Source organism: Choloepus didactylus, chromosome 2 (assembly GCF_015220235.1).
Source record: "Choloepus didactylus isolate mChoDid1 chromosome 2, mChoDid1.pri, whole genome shotgun sequence".
Taxonomy (NCBI): Eukaryota; Metazoa; Chordata; class Mammalia; order Pilosa; family Megalonychidae; genus Choloepus; species Choloepus didactylus.
In genome coordinates, this window is record NC_051308.1 from 83,034,053 (window position 1) to 83,055,730 (window position 21,678).

General features: G+C 38.0%; 1 protein-coding gene and 1 non-coding gene across 3 annotated transcripts in view; both read left to right on the forward strand.

Moving 5' to 3' along the window:
• ACBD6 (acyl-CoA binding domain containing 6) overlaps window positions 1-21,678 on the forward strand; it is a 369,499-nt gene that overhangs the window by 295,780 nt on the left and 52,041 nt on the right. For both annotated transcript variants that reach the window (XR_005215157.1, XM_037825238.1), the window contains one exon: window positions 10,906-10,936. Coding sequence is in view for 1 of the 2 variants with exons in the window: in XM_037825238.1 (XP_037681166.1) it covers window positions 10,906-10,936 (31 nt within the window). In the remaining variant the exon portion in view is untranslated. The remainder of the gene's footprint in view (window positions 1-10,905; window positions 10,937-21,678) is intronic.
• On the forward strand, window positions 15,439-15,543 carry LOC119528256. Its single transcript, XR_005215576.1, has one exon. It is a non-coding gene; the product is annotated as a U6 spliceosomal RNA (small nuclear RNA).

Here is a 21,678-nt window from a genome sequence, read left to right on the forward strand (position 1 = left end):
TACTCATCCATCCAGACACTGGGCAAAGGGGAGTGTGATCCACATGGCTTCCCTAATCACATTGTCACCCCGTATAAGCTGCATTGTTATACAATCCTCTTCAAGATTCACGGGTTCTGGGTTGCAGTTTGATAGTTTCAGGTATTTACTGCTACCTATTCCAATTCATTAGACCCTAAAAAGGGTTGTCTATATTGTGCGTAAGAGTGCCCACCAGAGTGACCTGTTGGCTCCTTTTGGAATTTCTCAGCCACTGAAACTTATTTCATTTCACATCCCCCTTTTGGTCAAGATGTTCTCCATCCCACGATGCCAGGTCTAGATTCCTCCCCAGGAGTCATATTTTACATTGCCAGGGAGATTTACACCCCTGGGTGTCAGATCCCACGTAGCGGGGGAGGGCAGGGCTTTCACCTGCCAAGTTGGCTTAACTAGAGAGAGATGGTGTGGCCAATTTATTTTGACAAGGCTACCAAGTCTACTCAATTGAGAAAGATTAGATTAGTCTCTTCAACAAATACTTCTGGGAGAACTGGATATCCATATGCAAAAGAATTACAGGGAACCCCTATCTAACACCATGTATGAAAATTAACTCAAAATGGATACAAACCTAAATATAAGGACCAGGACTATAAAACTTCTGGAAGAAAACATAAGGAAGCATCTTCTGGACCTTGTGCTAGACATTCATTTCTTAGACTTTACAGGCAAAGCACAAGCAACAAAAGATAAATGGGACCTCGTCAAAATTTAAAACTTTTATGCATCAAAGGACTCTATCATGAAAGTGCAAAGACAACCTACTTAAAGGGAGAAAATATTTGGAAACCACAGATCTGATAAAAGTTTAACACCCAGAATGAAAAGAAATCCTATAACTCAACAATAAAAAGACAAACAACCCAACTTAAAAATGGGCAAAAGATTTGAATGGACATTTCTCCAAAGGGAATATACGGATGGCAAAAAGCACATGAAAAGATGCTCAGCATCATTAGCCAATAGGGAATGCAAACCAAAACCACAATGAGATACCATTTCACATCCACAAGAATGACTACTATTTATTTATTTTATTTTATTTTTTTGTCCTTTTTTAGCTATTCTGTATTTAGAGTGACTACTATTTTTAAAAAAATACTGCTACATGCAACACAAAACAAGTGTTGGAGAGAATGCAGAGAAATAGGGACACTCATTCATTGCTGGTAGCAATGTAAAATGGTGCTGCCAGTTTGAAAGACAGTTTGGCGTTCCCTCAGAAAGCTAAGTATAAAAGTGCCATATTCCCTGTCATTCAATCCCAATCACTTTTAGGTATCTGGTTTGCTAAAGCTGCCATTATGCAAAATATCAGAAGTGATTTGACTTTTATAAAGGGGATTTATTGGGTTACAAATTTACAGTTCTTAAGTGTCCAAACTAAGGCATCAAGAGGATACCTTTACTGAAGAAAGACTGATGGCATCCAGAACACCTCTGTCGGCTGAGAAGGCACATGGCTGGTGTCTGCTGGTCCTTTGCTCCTGGGTTGTATTGCTTTCAGCTTCTGATTCCAGTGGTTTTCTCTTTAAGCGTCTGTGGGTTCTCACTTAGCTTCTCAGGAGCAAACTCTGGGCTTCATCTCTTACTGTAATGTCTCCAAACATCTTTCTGTCTGCATCTCCAAGCATCTGGATTTGTGTCAGCCTCTGAGCTCTCTTAAGAACTCCAGTAGACTAAGACCCACCTTGAATGGGCGGTATAACACTTCCATGGAAATAATATAATCAAAAGATCTCACCCATGGTTGGGTGGGTCACATCTCTATGGAAACAACCTAATCAAAAAATCCCACCCATAATAAGTCTGCACCCACAAGATTGGATTAAAAGAACTTGGCTTTGGGGGATTCTGGGAAGATGGTGGCATAGAAAGAAGTGGAAGACTTAGTCTCCCCCAGAACAATTCATAAATGAACAAAAAACCAGTAAATAACCTGGAATAACAGCGGGGAGACAAACGTGACTGTACACTCAACATCCACCGACATGAATTGGGAGGAATGCCCGAGATCACAGCATAAAATCTGTAAGTAAAACTGTGGACCTGCGCTGAGAGCCGAGAACCTAGAGCCCCCCCCCCCCCACAGAAGCCATGCTGTGCACTCTCTCAGCTCCGCTCCAAGTGAGGTTTTAATATTAACTGCTCAATACAGGCAGCGAATCCTCAATAAGCAGACACAGGCTTTTGGTGACAGCTGACCTTGGGAGAGTCGGGGAACATATCTGTCTCAGGATAGGGAGCCCAGAGAATCGGGTGCTATCTCTGGCTGACGGGTAAACCTGGGAGTTTTTCTGTCCCTTGTTCTCTCTCTGTGGAGAAAACCTCAGCTGTTCTCAGCCCGCAAGGCATTGCAGTAAAGACAGCCTCAGACATTCTGCATTCTGAAACGAGCTGAGAGCCCCGCAGCACAGCCCAGCGGCCCAGGGCTTCCCTTGAGGGACGGTGCACACTGATGACGTACGATGGCATTCCCTCGGCTGAGGGAGGATCGCGGCTGGGAGGGGGGACCTGCTCGGAGAACCCAGGGGCGCTGCGCCAAGTCCGGTGGTTTGTGGGACAGTGAGAGAGAAGGGGTCTGGGGCTGAACTGAAATGAAGGCTTAGACTCTTGCGGCAGCCTTGAATCTCCTGGAACCTGGGAGATTTGAACAGTAGAACTGCCCTTCCTCCCTGGCCACCCGTACACACGCCCCACATTCAGGGCAGACGGCTCCAGCAACACACCCAAACTGGGTTCTCCGACTGAACCCATAAGAATCATTTCCCCACACACCGTGGAAAAAAAGGTTGAGAACTGACTTGAGGGATATAGGTGACTCACAGACGCCATCTGCTGGTTAGTTAGAGAAAGTATACCTCACCAAACTGTGTCTCTGAAAAATTAGATCGATATCCTTTTTTTTTGTTACAACTTGAAAGAACCCTATCAAGCAAAACAAATGCCAAGAGGCCAAAAACAACCGAAAATCTTAATGCATATGATAAAACCAGACGATATGGAGAATCCAGCTCCAAACACACAAATCAAGATTTCAGAAGAAACATTGTACCTTGCACAATTAATCAAAGAACTACAATCGAAGAACAAAAACATGGCAAAGGATTTAAAGGACATCAAGAGGACCATGGCTCAGGATATAAGTGCCATAAAGAAGACCCTAGAAGAGCATAAAGAAGACATTGCAAGAGTAAATAAAAAAATAGAAGATCTTATGGAAATAAAAGAAACTGTTGGCCAAATTAAAAAGACTCTGGATATTCACAATACAAGACTAGAGGAAGCTGAACAACATGTCAGTGTCCTAGAAATCCACAGAACAGAAAATGAGAGAACAAAAGAAAGAATGGAGAAAAAATTTAAAAAAATCGAAATGGATCTCAGAGATACGATAGATGAAATAAAACATCCGAACTTAAGACTCATTGGTGTCCCAGAAGGGGAAGAAAAGGGTAAAGTCTAGAAAGAGTATTCAAAGAAATTGCTGGGGAAAACTTCCCCAACCTTCTACACAGCATAAACACACAAAGCATAAATGCCCAGCGAACTCCAAATAGAATAAATCCAATAAACCCACCCCAAGGCATATTCTGATCAGACTGTCAAATACTGAAGAGAAGGAGCAAGTTCTGAAAGCAGCAAGAGAAAAGCAATTCACCACATACAAAGGAAACAGAAGACTAAGTAGTGACTACTCATTGGCCACTATGGAGGCGAGAAGGCAGTGGCATGACATATTTAAAATTCTGAGAGAGAAAAATTTCCAGCCAAGAATACTTTATCCAGCAAAACTCTCCTTCAAATTTGAGGGAGAGCTTAAATTTTTCACAGACAAACAAATGCTGAGAGACTTTGCTGATAAAAGACCTGCCCTACTTCAGATTCTAAAGGAAGCCCTACCAACAGAGAGACCAAGAAAGGAGAAAGAGATATAGAGAATTTTAACAGACATGTATAGTACCTTACATCCCAAATCACCAGGACACTCATTTTTCTATAGTGATCATAGATCTTTCTCCAGAAGGGACCATAAACTGGGACATAAAACAAGCCTCAAGAAATTTAAAAAAAAAAAAAAAAAAAAAATGGAATATACTCAAAGAACATTCTCCAAACACAATGGAATACAAATAGAAGTCAATAATTTTTGAACTATAACTCCACTATTTACTTCCTATGTGATAAAAAGTACGGAAACTCTAATGACAAATCAGTGGTTTTAAACTCAATGTAAAATATGTAATTTTAGACAACTATATAAAGGTGGGGGAATGGAGGAATATAGGAAGATAGTTTATGTGCCCTATTGAATTGAAGGTGGTATCAAAGAAAACAAGATTGATTTGGATTTAAGAGGTTAATTTTAAGCCCCACAGTAAACACAAAGAAATCATCAGAGAATATAACCATAGAGATGAAAAGTAGAGTTTGGGTTAAGAGAAATGGGGGAAAGGGCAATGGGGAGTTAAGAAAGGAGTGTAGGGTTGCTGTTTGAGGTGAAGGGAAATTTCTAGTAATGGATGGTGGGAAAGAGCATTACAACATTCTAAATGTGATTAATCCCACTAATGGAAGGCTAGGGAGGAGGTGGAATGGGAAGATTTAGGCTGTATATATGTTTCCACAATTGAAAAAAGAAAAAAAAAAAGTCTAACTAGACGACAATTGAATGCTAAAGATGAACTTGGATGGGATTGGAGGGTGGAGGACAGGTGGCTCAAAGGGACACAGTTGAGACATAAGGTAAAGGAAATATAGAATGTAGGCATTGTATCATTGTTGAATCTCTTATACTTCTTAGCTACTCTTAATGGAATTACATAAAAGAATGTTCTTGTTCATGGGAAGTACATACGTGAATTATAGTGTATGTTCAAGGATGTGTGCAGCTAACTCTCATATGTTCAGAAGACAGAGCAATAGATGATGGATGATAGGGAGGGAGGGAGGGAGAGAAAGAAGTAACGATGTGACAGCATGTTAAAGGTGGATTGAGCTGTCAGGGGAGGGGGGTCAGGGTATGATGGAATTCTGTGTATGGGGCTAGTATTGTTTTTGCAACTATTCATGTAACTTTGAATTTATTTAGGAAAAAAAAAAACAGAAAAAAAAAAAAAAAAGACCATGGCTTTTGTAAGGGACATAATAGATCCAAACCAGCACAGGTATATACCCCAAAAAACTGAAAGCAGGTACTTGCCCAGTTGTTGGCACACTGATGTTCATAGTGGCATTATTCACAATTGCCAAAAGATGGAAGCAACCCAAGTGCCCATCAATCAATGAATAGATAAACAAAATGAATGTAGTATGTTAATTAGCCGTAAAAAGGAATGAAATTCTGATACATGCAACAAAATGCATGAACCTTGAAGACATCATGTTGAGTGAAATAAGCCTGACACAAAAGGACAAATATTGTATGATCTCACTGAAATGAAATGATTAGAATATGTAAACTCTTAAAGTCAACGTCTGGAGTTGGGGGTAGAGAACAGGGAGTTAAATGCTTGAGTTGTACGTTTCTATTTGGGTTGATTGTTACAAAGTTTTGGAAATGGATGGTGGTGATGGTAAGCACAATATTGTGAGTGTAATTAACAGTGAATGTGGTTAAAAAGGGAAATTTTCGGTTGTATGTATGTTACTTGAATAAAAATTTTTTAAAAACTGTATACCATAAACAGTGAGCCCTATTATAAACAATGGACTATAGTTAATAGTACAATTATAAAAATGTTCTCTCATGAATTGTAACAAACATACCACACTAATGCAAGGAGTTAATAATAGGGTGGTAATTATGGGAACTCTGTATTTTATGTATTTTATGCATAACTTTTATGTTAACCTGCAACTTCTCTAATAAAAATAATTCAAAATTCAAAAACAGTTACCCAAAACTATATTACTAACTCATAATTTTTATATCAATACTTCTAATTTCTCATAACCAATTTGTTTGACCACCTCTGTCAACATACATTCACTTGAAACACTACTTTTTTAAGTATTAAATTATGGAATCAGAACAAAATCTCTCAGCCACATTGTAGGAAAATCCAACCCCTATTAGGCAAGTCTGTTATTACTCCTTTAATGGTTCATGCTGCAGGGTACTATATTTTTAGGACTAACATTGGTAGCAATGTTAGATCAAATCTAATTTGAATTTATCAGGATAAGTATGGTCACTCAAAATGAAACCCAGTAACACTCAGGAGAATTTTCTACTTACTGAGAACAGCTAGGAGCCACGTTGTTTCTTTTTTACAAAAAGGTTATATCTTTCAAATTACAATCTTAACAGGTAGCTATAGAAAAATTTCAAAGGATGTTATGTGTTCCAGTTTCACCATTTCAGTGCTTTCCTTCTACTATTCTAACACCTGAGCAACTAAGAAAAAGAAAATTATGTAAAGATTGAGTATTCATAATCCTTTGTTAAATTCCATCTTGTCTGTTGCTAACTCTTCCTCTAGTTTAATCACTTTCCCGATCTTCAAGGATGTCTAGGCATTGACCACCCTAACTTGTTCATGTTAAAAAGGGGTGTCAACTTTATGAGAAAAGGAGACACATCTAGTTGATATTCTTGAAGAGGCTGTTGCCCCTTGAGTTTTGGGACTTAGCTCGGATAGGAGTTCTCTGAAGAATTTAAGTTTCTGAAGAATAAACTTAGTGAGTGAAACCTTTATAGAGTCTCAGATAGGGATTCTAGTATTCTTTAAGGTTTTCAGGGCTAGTGTTGACTTGGGCTTATCATACTGTGGCCATTTGGCATATCTAAATGAAGCTTGCCTAGGAGTAACCTCCAGGACAGCTTCTTGACTCTACTTGAATTCTCTTAGCCACTGAAACCTTATTTTGTTGCCTTCTTTTCTCCCTTTTGGTCAAAAAGGCATTCTTAATCCCTTGATGCCAGGGTCAGGCGTATTTGCGGAATCTGTGTCCCATGTCCCCAGGAAGACTCATTCATCTGGGGGGTCCTGTCCCACATCAGGGGGAGGGTGATGAATTTATTTGCACAGTTAGGCTTAAAGAGAGAAAGTCCACAGTTGAGCAACAAAAGAAGTTCTCTGGAGGTGACTCCTAGGCATAATTATAGGTGGACTTAGCCTCCTCTTTACAACTGTTAAGTTTCAGCCAAGCAAGCCTCAAGATGGAGAGCTTGACTTGTAAAGTAGGGGGTTCCTAAATTCACATAGCATATGTTATGTCCACGATAATCCATCTGTATCTCACATTATCATCATTTAGTTGTACAATCCTCATCACTCTCCATTTTAAACAATTCTCATGACCCAAAACATCTCATAGCTCTTGTCAGCCCTTAATTATTTGTCCCTAGTATTTGTGTGGTACTAGTATGGTATTCCTATTAATTATAGTCCTTAGTATGCAATATGTAAATTTTTCCCATATACCCTTCTGTTGTCAACTCTCTGTGCTAGTGTCATAGTGTCATGCAAGCCCCATCTATATTTGTGGTGCTGATCTGTGGGAAACATGCCTTTAAACAACCCCTTTCAATTCTATTCACCTTCAATACAGCTCTGATACTTATAATCCCATTAACAAACAATCCTTACCCCTATCCATTACCATACCTTTGAATTCACCATCATTAACATATCTGAACATATTAGATTTATCATTCCCCCTCCAGATTCATTTAGCATTAGGAGGAAAATGAGGACATGGTTACATAATTTTATGCTTAGTGTATTATCAGTGTCTTAGTATTAAAGGGATAAAATAAGTGGTGTTTACATGTATCAATTCTGAGCTAAATATTTAATATTTTCATCAGTACCTCAGTTGGTAAAATAATGAGTATACTTATGTTTGATAGGGCACTCAATCTGGAGATAGTAGAAAACTAAATCCTTAAAATATTTATTAATAAATTGGGGATGTGATCATAATAAAGTAAAAAAGGATTAGTGCAGAGTGTATGTAGGGAGAGAAATAAGCTGTATAAATTCAAGAGAGTAACTTGTTCTATGCACATGTAAAGATAAAAGAATTGAGAAGTCACACTGAATATAGCAGTGATTTTGCACCTATTAACTGTGAACTAAATCTCTAGTTCATTACTGTCTAGGCCCTCATTGGATTATTATGTATCTTATATTCCACACTGTAGGAAATATGTGGAGAATTTTTTAAGAAAGTTCAGGTAAAAGGAAAAAGGTCAAAAGATTAAAAATTAAACCAATGAGGAAAGATTAAAGGAATATATTCCTTCACTCATTGTCCCGGCCCGCGGGACGTTCAACGGAGGCTCCGAGTCCTGTGAGGGAGGAATGGTATGGGACAAGAGACACGAGGAATGACAGCAAGACAGGTTTCTGATCAAGCTGCAAATCTTTATTGAGGGGGCAGAGCATATATACTCTAGGAGAGAAGGGGAGTGGCTAGCAAGGGTGGGTGGCGGTCTAGGATTGGTTGCTGCTGTTGCTAGGGCGGATGGCAGATGTAAGGCTAGCACAGGATTGGTAGCTACTGTTGCTGGGGTAGAAGGCAGATTGTAAAGCTAGCACTCTAGGCGCGAATCTTAGGCGCGAACGGCTATCACTTCCGTAAAGAAGGCTGAGGGCAACTTAAGCCGTTATTGCATCAGCCCTAGCGGCCATGTTGCATATCTCCGGCATCGCTGAGGGTGGATTTTATACATGCTACCTTAATCGTCCCCAACAACTCATCTCCTGAACATTTATTGAGCCCACACTATATGCAAGACACTCTTATAGGCACTCAGTGAAAGACATAGTTATTGCCTACAAAAAGTTTACAGTCTTAGTGGAAAGAAAAACAAGTACATATAGCATATGCTATGTCACAGTAGTAGAAAAGAGGGGTACCTATCTGAGGAGTCAGGGGAGATTTTCTCAGGAAGGGAAACTGAGTCTTAAATAAAAGGAACTGAACTTTGAGTATAAATGAACCCAGTGATTAAACATGAAAGTTATGCACAAATAGCAAGAGAACTATGCTTTCTAAAGATGGATATTGTGGAAAATGTAACCTTACATGACGCATGTATAAGTAGAGTCCTGAAACTGCAGTAGATTAAGCCCTTTTTGAAATTGTTTTCTATTGATGAGCATTCAATCTATAAATGTTAGTGTGTAAACCTTCCAGGTGTATGTATATATGTGGGTACACATACACGTACACACACTTTTATTGATTAACATTGGAAATTGGCAAAGTAGATATCGTAAGCCATAATAGTCAATACAGTTCTTATGAAATTACCCTTGACTCTAGTCAAGTAAAACAAAATACTCTGGAGCACAACTTTATATTGTCACGCTGCCCTGCATGAGCATCACTCTAATTCTGTTCACTCTAGTCACCTCAGCTCTCTTCTCCTACCTTTCCTCACCCTCAGGGCAGGGCAAGACAAAGGGAAACGTGGTAGGGGCTGTATCTAAAAAGACAGGAAAGAATTAGGCAAAAATTATCTCTTATACTTTCTCACCTATTATGGCTTACGGTATCTACTTTCCATTTTCCACTGTTAATCAATAAAAGTATGTGTACGTGTACGTGAACACACATACATACATCTGGAAGGTTTACACACTAACATTTATAGATTGAATGCTCATCAATAGAAAACAAGATGAGCTCTCCGTCTTTTACTCCCCTTAGAATTTGTTACCCTTATCATGATTGATAGACATCCCAAACATAGACACTGTTGCACCTCAGCCAAATCTACCCAACCCTCAGGATTCCTCACAATTACTTCTTTCATTTCTCCCCCAACCCACCCACACACCCACTTCACCTCCAATCTGTCAAACTTTTCTAGGTGTTAAAAGCCTTTAAAGAATGTTTTTTCTTACTACCTATCTTAGCAGAGGATTGAAGCAGAAAATAAGTTCCCTGTGGCAAATTATTAGTTTTCTTCTTAGGGGATCAAATACAGAGAACCATAGTGAAAAAAATTTGGGAGCCAACCCCCACCCCTAGATTCAGCTTTTGGGAAGTGGGAAAAGTAGATAAGGAATTCCCAAGACTAGTTTGGTTTGAGTCATAATACCACTCTTTCCCAGTTATTCACAGTAATGGTTTAGTATTTATTATTAATTATCAGGGGCACAATAATGGCCCCACATATTACTAAGTACGTATCAAATTAATTACTCAATTCTACTTTTCACCTGTGCTTAATTCTGATTGTTTGTTGCTCATGTAATGTGATCATCTCTCTCAAGAAATAGCAGTGCTAAAAAGGATTTATATGTGCTATAATTAGTATATATAGTTAGAATATCTTGGTTTTAAAAGAAAAAAATTTAACTGAAATGCTGACCTTTTTTCGGTATTATATGGGAATTTTTAGCTTTCTTAACTACTTACAGAAGGCTGTGTGCTCTAAAATCACATTTCCCTATGATATTTGATCTGGTTTGCAAACCTTTGAAGAGTTTTAAAAGCTACCAATTCATTCTCACTATAAATCACAGAGTTAGATAAGATTTGGGCATAAGCTTAGAGAAAGCAGCCTAATGCTGACCAAGGTAAATGAAATATAATGTCAGTTTTTCTGCCACTAAATGGGTAGTCAAACTGCCATAATTTGAGGGGTCCCCTTTTGTTTCATTTCTGCAGATCTGGTTATCCTCTCACTCTACTGTAGCTGCTGCAATACACAAGTTGCCATTCAATATTTTCCTATTCTCCAAGGTAGAAATCTTGGTCAAAAGAATTAACTTTTTCTTTTCCTGTGTTTGATAAACCTATGGAACATTGTTATGCCAGACATATTTGATACAATTTATAAACTTTGATACCTTTGTAGTTACTTAAACTTCTAAAATTTATTGCTTCTTTCTTTTATAGGACAATGAAGGTCAAACAGCTCTACATTATGGTAAGATGTTTCTAAATTACTGATAATATTTTAAACTTTTCTCCATTTGTTTATTTCAACTTTGTTTGTCCAACACTGTATCTATAGTGCTTAGAAGAGTGCCTGTAAGCTAGCAAAAGTATAACTTCATGTTTAAAAAAAATTAAACTCTAAGTTTGGAGATTTTTAAAAATTCTTGTAGGAACATTCATAGTAAATTAAGCATTTCTATACATTCAACAGAAATGGAGACTCCTTCAACCCCACCTTTGAAAATTCATTATTTCATTCTTGGTATTGTCATTGATATCTAAAATGCTAATTACTGTCACTGTAGGAACTGGAATATCTCCTACAAGAAACACTTTCTTGATGAAATTAAAGTGAATAAAAATGGATTTGATTTTTAACTCATTTCTCTTACTAACTGATTAGTTAAGTAATCTGCAAGATGGAGATTTAATCTGTAAAATAGATATAATATGGTTGGTAAGAGCCATTGAGTAAATTCACCAAGATAAAAGATATTAAAGTATTTTGGAAATTTTAAAGTATAAATATATATAAGACAAAGATTCTATCTGGGTCTGAATTTGTTTGAATAAAAGACAATCATCAATATTTAAACCAGATTAAGAATCAACTACTTTCCAGCCATTTGAAAGGAACTCATTAGGCTGTTTTGCCTGTCTTGGCAATCCTAGACTGCCCAGATGCCACTGGGTTGTCTAAACTACTGGGCTGGCTGTTATACCACCTATATTCATTAGCCTAATAATGAAGATTGAAATGTCACCAAATGCATGCCCCCAGTCATTTATGAGTTTAGCTAGTATAACCTGGGTACCAAAACTATCAGAAGAAAGGAAAATTGTGGGTCACCCTCACTTTTTTGAACATAAATTCAAAAATCTTAAATAAAATACTGCAAATTAAAATGAGAAATGTATTTTAAAAAGCAGGTAAGTTGGGTTTATCTCAGAATTCAAGGATGATTTTACGTTAACATTTAATTAATGTAAATTGCCACATTAGCAAATTAGGTGAAAAACCATATAATCAGATCAAATGGGAAAAAAGCAGTTGAGGAAACTCAACACTCGTTCTAAGAAGCAAAATAGAAAAATGGTTAAGAACTTAGGCTTTTAAGACAGCTCTGAGCTGAAATACCAGCTCTATGACTGACTTTGGACAGATTATCTATCTTTACTGTACCTTGGTTTACTCATGGTGACTTAAGGATAAGAACCTCAGAGGTTTGTTATTAGTAGATAATGAGTTAATCCATATAAAGTACTTAGAACAATACTTGATATATACTCATTAACAGTTAGCTAATTAATTACCTAATTATCCATGATAAAAACGCTTAATAAACTAGGAATGGAAGGAAACTCCCATGACCTGACAAAGTTATGTAACAAAAACCTAGAGCAAACATTATTATTAAAGATGGCGTATTTGAAGCATTCTCTTTAAAATCAGGAAAAAGAAAAGAAGGCCTACCATAAATGCTTCTTTTTAGTATTGTGTTGGAATATATAGAAAGAGAAGCAAAATAAATAAAAGGTGCATTCACAGACTGGATAAAAAGAAACAAAATCATCATTATTCTAAAATAATATAATTAGCTACAGAGGAAATCCAAGAGACTCTACAGGCATATTATTAAAACTGTACAGTTTAATACAAGATCAGTTTTTTAAATTGTATTCTTAAACACCAGTGGTGGTGGGGGGTGGCAGGAAATAAAATATTTTAAAGATATTGTTTATAATAGCAACAAAACCCTAGGATTCAGTCCTAACTAACAATATGCAAAACCTTTATGGAAAAACTTACAGTACGTTTTTCAAAGACATGTTTTTAAAGACCTAAAGAGAAGGAGAGAGAGTCCATGTTCACGAATGGGAAGACTCATATCATAAAGATTAGTTGTCACCAAGCTAAACTATAAATTCAGAGAATTTTCATGAAAATCCCAGAAGGGATTTTGTAGAATTTAGCAGTGTCGCTCTAAAATTCATACTGAATAACAAAAAGCCAGGAATATCTAAGGCAGTTTGAAGAAGAACAAGAAAGAGGGACTCACTCTTTCAAATATTGAAATGTTGTTTAAAGCTGTAATAATGAAGGCAGAGATCAGCTTCTATCATGACAGCATATGGAGCTCTGCTGACCTGATCCACCCCTCACCCCCAGTGAAACTGATAAAAATTATAAAATAACAACCATTTAAAACCTCTAGAAGTGGTCCTAAAAACAAAAAGCAAATTGAAGAAACATCTATTGAAGAAAATGTGGCAAGACAGGTAAAAGTCTGTGGTATTTGAAGTAACATCACTCTCTTCTTCCTCCCACCCAGCTCAGGGAGGTAGAGACTCCATACCAGACTGCTCCAGCCAAGGACACAGGGTTTCTGCTATCCCCAGCTCCCACTTGAAGGTCCTTTTTCTCAAGAGGAGTAGGATTTTATCATTTCTCATCCTATACCAAGCTATCTGTTGCTGAGACTAAGTCTCAGGAGACTGCAGTTGAAAGGAGGTGATCCCTTCTTCCACTCATCTTCCTCCCTCTTGTGAATGGAGGCTCTAGATTGGGGTGATGCACTGAAATACTGGGGTGCCGATTGTTCTTGCCTTGGCTTATGAGGAGTGTTTCTACACAGAATGAGGCAAGCCAAAAGGACTTTAGTACCAAGCGCTTAGCACCTATAATGGAGTGTTACTCAGAGAGAAGCTTGCCATTGTCCCCATACCCAGCTCCAGAGCCCTAGCTCAGAGATTTTTTGCCTGGAGGGAGAAGCAGACTATAAAACAGATAGTTCATAATCTCTTCCCAAAGGAATTAGCTTAATTTGCAACAGGCATGGAGAAGTTCATACCTAAGAATGCTCCAAAAACAGTGAAGGTTGTGATGAAAGGCAATTGGGAGGGCTTTTGTGGATTTAATGAGTATATAGCCTGGACTATAGGCCAGATTGTTTGCAGGAGACAGCCAACGAATAAGACAGCTGGAAGAAACCCTTCTGGGGTCAAACACTGACCCTGAAAACTGTTCCTTCAAAGGAGCCAGAATTTTTATTGAATTCATTTGTAGAGTGATTTATATTCCAGGGCATTGTTAAACAATAGCTAAATCACCCAGTAATTAGTGGAGTTTCAAGCTGGGTGTAGTCAGGAGAAGAGTAGAAGAGAGTCCTACCAGTACTGCTGTCATCCCAGGGTGACTGGGGATACACAAAGCCGTTTTTAGAGGGACATTTTCAGAGACTTAATAGTGTGTGGGGGAAGAATAGACATCATTAAATAAGCCAACCAGTCACTAAAGAGATAAACATGCAAATAAAAATAGTAAGACCTGGAAAGGGAGGCCATTATCCAGAGTTCATATACTGTATTATTTAAAATGTACAGTTTCCACCAAAAATTATGAGGCATGAAAAAAAAAAAAAAACACAGGAAAGTGTGCCTCAAACACCATCAAAAAAAGCAGGCAACAGAAATCCCTCTGAGAGTAACCAGTTATCAGATGTAACAGAAAATCACTTCAAATAGTCATTATAAATATGTTCATCAGACTAAAGGAGATATGATTAAAGAAGTAAAGGAAGGTATTATGACAATGTTGCATCAAATAGAAAATATCATTAAAGAGAGAAATTATTAGAACAATAACAAAATGGAAATTCTGGAGTTGAAAAGTACATTAACTGAAATTTAAAAATAACTAGAGGAGCTCAAAGGTTAGATTTAAACTGGCAGAAGAAAGAATTAGGGAACTTGAGGATAGATTGATAGAGATTATGCAAGCCAAACACAAAAAAAAAAAATGAAGCAAAATGAAAGCAGCCTCAGAGAAATGTAGGACATCAGTAAGCATACCAACTTACATGTAATGGGAGTACCTGAGGAGTGGAGAGCAAGAAAGGAGAAGAAAAATATTTGAAGAAATAATGGCTTGAAACTTCCCAAATTTACTGAAAAGCAATAACCTACACATTCAGAAAGCTCACTGAACTCTAAATAGGTTAACACAAAGAAATCCACAGACAGACACATCATGATAAAAATGCTGAAACTCGAAGGCACGTAGAAAAATCTTAAAAGCAGCAAGAGAAAAACAACTCATCATTTATACGGGGATGCCAATGATATTAACAGCTTACTTCCCATTAAAAACAATGGAGACCAGAAGTTTAGTGGGATAACCTATTTGAAGTGCTCAAAGAAAATAGCTGTCAACCCAAGAATCCAACATCCATGAAAACTATTTTTCAAAAGTGAAGGTTAAATAAAGGTATTTCCAAGCAAACAAAAACTGAATTTGTTGCTAACAGACCCTGCTTACAAGAAATAACTAAAGTAAGCTCTTTAAACTGAAAACAAGTGACCCCAGCCAGTACTTTTGATCCACATGAAAAAGCAGAACACCCATAAATGTAATTAGGTAATTGTAAAAGACAGTATAAATGCATACATTTTCTCCTTTCTTTTCTTAACTGATTAAAACCAGTTGTTTGGTGCTCACTTTGGTAGCAAGTTTACAAAATTGGAATGATACAAAGAAGATAAGCATGGCCCCTGCACAAGAATGAAACTCAAATTTGTGAAGTATTCCATATTTTTCTCTAATGAAATTTTTTAATCATGTTTAAAATAATATGTATATAATACATTGTTTACTCTGTAACATATACAAATTAATATATGTGTAACGTATTTGCCAATAACAGCACAAAGGAGATGAGTGAGTACAAAGCTGTAGTAAGGTAGGTAAGGAACTACAGATGGTAGAATAATGACTATAACAATGTATTTTTGGGTTTGTAATCTTAATAATTATAATAAGTATAACAATAATACCACGAAAAGGGGGGAAAGGAAATAGAGATATATAGAAGTAACATTTCTCTATATCACTAGAATTAAGCTAGTATAAAGCTGAAGCTGATTCTAATACATTGATGTGTCTTGGTTTGTAGGCTGCTATGACAAATACCACACACTGATTGGCTTAACAACAAGAATTTACTGTCCCATCATTTTGGAAACTAGAAGTTCAAAATCAAGTAATCAGCAGGACCATGCTTTCTGCCTGAAGTCTGCCATGTTCTGGTGTTGGCGTGGTGCAGTCTTTGGGGTTTCTTGGCTTGCATATCTCCCTCCCATCACATGGCTCTCTCTCCTTGTGTATGCTCTTCCAGTTTTTACTGACTTTCTGACTTCTGGCTCTAAACTTCCTCTCTTAATAAGGCCTCCAGTCATATGGATTGAGGTCTGCTCTCATTCAACTTGGCCACACCCAAGTAGAATCTTTGAAGATCCCAGTCACAAATGAGTCCACACCTTACCTGATGACACATCTTCAAAGGGTCTGTTCCGGTTTGCTAATGCTGCCATTATGCAAAACACCAGAAATGGGCTGGTTTTGTAAAGGGGGTTTATTTGATTACAAAGTTATAGCCCTAGGGCCGTAAAAGTGTCCAAACAAAGGCATCAACAGTAGGCTGCCTTCATTGAAGAACACCAGTGGCATCTGGCGTTAGCTGTGAAGGCACAGGCACATGACTGGCATCTGTTCCAGGGTTTTGATTTCAAAATGGCTTTCTCCCAGGACCTTCCTCTCTAGGTGTCTGGGGCTCTTCTCTTAGTTTCTCCCAGGCATACTATGGGCTAACAAAAGTCTGCTTTTAACAGTTGTCTCCAGAATGTCTATCTTGGCTGCTCCCTCAGATGTCACTCTCAGTTGCTCTGAGGTCCTTCTGTTTGTCAGCTCTTTTAAAATGGCTCCAGTGATTTAATGAAGACCCACCGTGAACGGGTGGGGTAACACCTCCATGGAAATTATCCAATCAAAGGTCTTGCCCACAGTTGATTGAGTTAATTCTCCATGGAAACAATCAATAGGTTTCAACCTAATCACCACTAATACATCTGCCCCCACAAGACTGCATTAAAGAACATGGCGTTTTGGGGGACATAATACATCCAAACTGGCAAAGGGTCCTATTAGCAAATGAGTTCATACCCACAGGTATGCAGACTAAAATTAAGAACATGTCTTTATTGGTGCACATAATTCGGTCTACCACAAGATGTATCATGGTTATCCCTAGAGCAACTGCTAACAAAATAACCCAAAATAATATATTGGAAAAGATCATTAAAGAAATTAAAGTTCTGCATTAGAAAATATTCACTTAATACAAAAGAAGGCAATGAAGTAGGAATAGAGAAACAAAAAGGAAATGAAACACATAGAAAAAAGGTAAAATGGCAAACATAAATCCAACTACATCAATAATAAAATTAAATGTAAATTGATTGAACAATCCAAGCAAAAAGCAGAGATTGGCAAACTGGATTTAAAAACAAGATCTAACTATTTGCTGCCTGGAGAAGTCACACTTTAGATTCAAAGATATCAATAGATTAAAAGGGTGGAAAAAGATATGCAAACAGCAACCACAAGAAAGCTAGGCTTGTGCTGCTATCAGACAAAATTGACTTTAAATCAAAAAAGGTTGCTGGATATAGTCATTTTATAATGATAAAAAGTCCAATCAATCATGAAATTAATACAATTATAAACATATAAGCACCAATCCTTCTTAAACTCCTCCTCCAAAGGGCAAAAAAATAAAAAACAGAAGAGTTGGGAACACTTCCCAGTTCATTTTATGAGGCCAGTATTACCTCGATACCAAAACTAGTCAAAAGTGTCAAAGGAAAAGTAAACTACAGACCAATATCTCTTGTGAGTGTGGATACAAAAATCCTCAACAAAATACTAGCCAATCCAGCAACAAATAAAAAGAACTATAAACATTTTGACCAAGTGGAATTTATCCTAGGAAGGCAAAGTTAGTTTAACGTTGAAAATCAATTAATGAAATACATCACATGAATAGAATAAAAATAATCACATGATCATCTCAGTAGACACAGTAGGCATGTTGGATTTTGTCAAACATCCTTTCATGATTTAAAAAAAAAAAAAAAAACAAAAAAACCTACATGGGGCCTGACTCCCGGGGATGTAAGTCTCCCTGGCAACGCAGGATATGACTTTTTTTTCCTAGTAATTAATATGTTCAAGTGCTGGCTGTGGTGATAAATGCACAACTGTATGATGATAGCGTGAACAACTGATTGTACACTGTGGCTAATTATAATGGTATGTTAATATAGCTCTATAAAATTGTATGGAAAAATATAAACAGGGATAAAAGTTCTGATGAAAACATGGAGAGAGGGATATACACAGTATTTACTGTTGGTTAGGAGGCAGAATGGGATAGCCTTTCTGGAGGACAATGGGGTAGTTCCACACAAAGCTAAATATGTGGGTACCTTAAGGTCCTGCAACCTCATTAAGGGGCATTTACTTGGAGGATCTGAGAGCAGGGACATAAATGGACATTTGCACACTGGTGTTTATGGAGAGAGTATGCGTGATTTGCAATGGGTGGAGGTGGCCTAAGGTTACATTGACTGAGGAACAGAATGGTGAACTGTTGTGTGTGCAAACAATGGAATATTAAGCAACTGTGAGAAGGAGTGAAGCTATGAGACACGCAAGGAGGTGAATGGAACCTGTAGACAGCATTTTTAGTGAACTATGCCAAAAACAAAGGCAAACACTATAATGCCTCACCAATATGGACTAACTACAATGTGTAAACTCAGAATTGAGCCTTAGAACACTGCTTATCAGGGGAAAGCTTATTTTAACGGTCCCTAGATTGTAAGCTCTTTACAGAAGTTACATCTATTCCTGAATCGTAATGGCTATCTCCGGATTCTGAGATGCTGATCCCTTTGTGTATAACCTGATTGATCCCTGGAACTTTGGGTATATGTGTGACACCTGGAACTCAGAGCTAGAACTCGGCAGATATGAATGTCAGTATTAGCACATATAGCAACTGTTAAAAAAGCTGAAAAAGAGTCCAGACTTCAACTAGAAATATGAATGAAGCAGATGTGGTTAGGACTAGGACAAATTGTGCCAAAGGGTAAAGAACAATACTGACTGCGTTTTAAAACTTCAAATTCCATGTGAAACTAAGGGAAGAGATGTTTAGTTGGTGTAAGATCTATATTTCCTAAACAATTTAACTCACAGTTTTTTCAAATACCGTAATTACATGGAACTTTTAATAGGAAGTGAGACCTGGTGGGTTTGCATAAGTTAGTGTGACATAGAGACACATCCCAAAGTAATTTGGACAGAGAATAAAAATATATATGCAGGGGCCCCCTGAGGAACTGGGGGAGATGCAGAGGTGTTGGGCTTCCTCACCTGGATTGTTGCTGATGTTCTCAGAAATATTGAGAACTGGTGGTTTGATGTGCCAAGCCCTCTATCACGGGACTTGCCCTTATGAAGCTCGTTACTGCAAAGGAGAGGCTAAACCTGCTTGTAATTGTACCTAAGAGGCTCCCCCTGAGTGCCTCTTTCTTGCTCAAATGGAGCCCCCTCTCTCTCTAGCTAGGCCAGCTCGGTGGGTGAACTCACTGCCCTCCCCCCCTACATGGAATCTGACCCCCAGGGGTGTAAGTCTCCCTGGTAACACAGAATATGACTCCCGTGGATGAATCTGGTCCTTACATTGTGGGATTGAGGACATCTTCTTGACCAAAAGGGGGATGTGAAATGAAACAAAGTTTCAGAGGCTGAGAGATTTCAAATGGAGTGGAGAGGTCACTCTGGTGGGCACTCTTACGCACTATATAGATAACCCCTTTTAGGTTTTGATGCATTGGAATAGCTAGAAGTAAACACCTGAAACTATCAAGCTGCAATCCAGTAGCCTTGACTCTTGAAGACAATTGTATAGCAATGTAGCTTACAAAGCATGAAGTGTGATTTTGAAAACCTTGTGGATCTCACTCCCTTTATCCAGTGTATAGATGGATGAGCAGAAAAATGGGGACAAAAAACTAAATGAAAAATAGGGTGGGATGGGGGGATAATTTGGGTGTTCTTTTTTACTGTTTTTTTTTTTTAATTCTTATTTCCACTTTTTCTGGTACAAGGAAAATGTTCAAAGAATTGATTGGGGTAATGAATGCACAGCTATATGATGGTACTGTGAACAATTGATTGTACACTTTGGATGATTGTATGGTATGTTAATATATCTCAATAAAATTGAATTTAAAAAAAGAGAAATACTAGATTCGTCAAAATTAAAAACTTGTGCTTCAAAGGACACTATCAAAAAAGTGAAAATACAATCCACAGACCCTTGTCTGCGTCAGAGCGCTGGGACTGAAAATGGCTGAGGCTTTCTCCACTGAGCCGAAACAAGGACAGAAAGCTCCTTTCAGGGCCAGTCCATGGCCACCCTCCGGCTCTCCAAGCTTTTTCACCAGTTGCTGTATGGGGTAATACTGCTATTCTAAGCTTCCAAGTTCTAGCTCCAAGTCTCATGTGTCACACAGATACCCAAAGTTCCAGAAACTGACCAGGTTGTACACAACGAGCTCAGCATCTCAGGATTTAGAGATAACCATTAAAACTCAGGAATAGGTGTGACTGCTGTAAGAGCTTACGATCTCTGGACCATTACCATAAGCATTTCCCTGATAAGCTGTGTTCTAAGATTCAGTTCTCAGTGTTTACACATTATAGTTAGTCCGTATTAGTGAGGCATTAAAATGTTTGTCCTCTCATTTCTGGCATGCTTCATTCAAAATATTGTACTCAAGATCCATTCACCTAGTTGCATGTCTCACAGCTTCATTTCTTCTTGTAACCACTCAGTATTCTATTGTATGCATACACCACAGTTCATCATTCTGTTTATCAGTCAGTGTACTCTTAGGCCACCTCCATCTTTTGCAAACAGCAAATACTGCCACCAGATATACCAGTGTGTAAATGTCCATTCATATCTCTGCTCTCTGATCTTCCAGGTATATACCCCATACTGAGGTTGCAGGACCTTGAAACCCCCATATACCTAGCTTCTTGTGGGACCAGCATACTGTCCTCTAGATTGGCTACACCATTCTACTTCCCCACCAACAGTGAATACATACATCTCTCCAAGTGCTCCCCAGCATGTGTGTCCTTCTGTTTGTTTTTTCCCCTACAATTTTATAGGGATATATTCAAATACCATATAGTCACCCACAGTGTACAATCAGTGGTTTACAGTATCAGCATATGGTTGTGCATTAGTCACCACAGTTAGCACTTACACATTCATTACTCAAAAAAAAAAAAAAAAAAAAACGAAACAAAAGAATTATAAAAAAGATAAAAGGAAAAGTATAAATAAAATAACATACAGCAATAAGCTCAGTCAACAACACCACTACCAAGAATCCCATACCTCTATCCACTCACCTCCCTCCCACACATTCAGCTTTGGTATAGTGTCCCTGTCACATTTAATGGGAATGTACTGCAATGTTATTGTTAACTCCAGACTCCAGTTGCATTGTTTATATTCTTTCCTCTAATACCCTCCCCTTTTCAATGTCCCACAAGGTTACCATTCATCTGTTCTTCCCCCGTGTAAAAACATTTTTACATTTGTTTATTTATCACCATCACTGACCACTCTAGGTTTCACCGAAGTACACAATTCCAGTCTCTATCGTCCATCCTTCCCTCTGGTAGCACACATGCCCCCAGCCCTCCTCCCTCAACCCTACTCACACACCCTTGGTCAGTGCACTTACAATACTGTGCTGCCATCACACAGCACTGCACTCTCCATTTCTGGATCTACACAGTCAATCCTG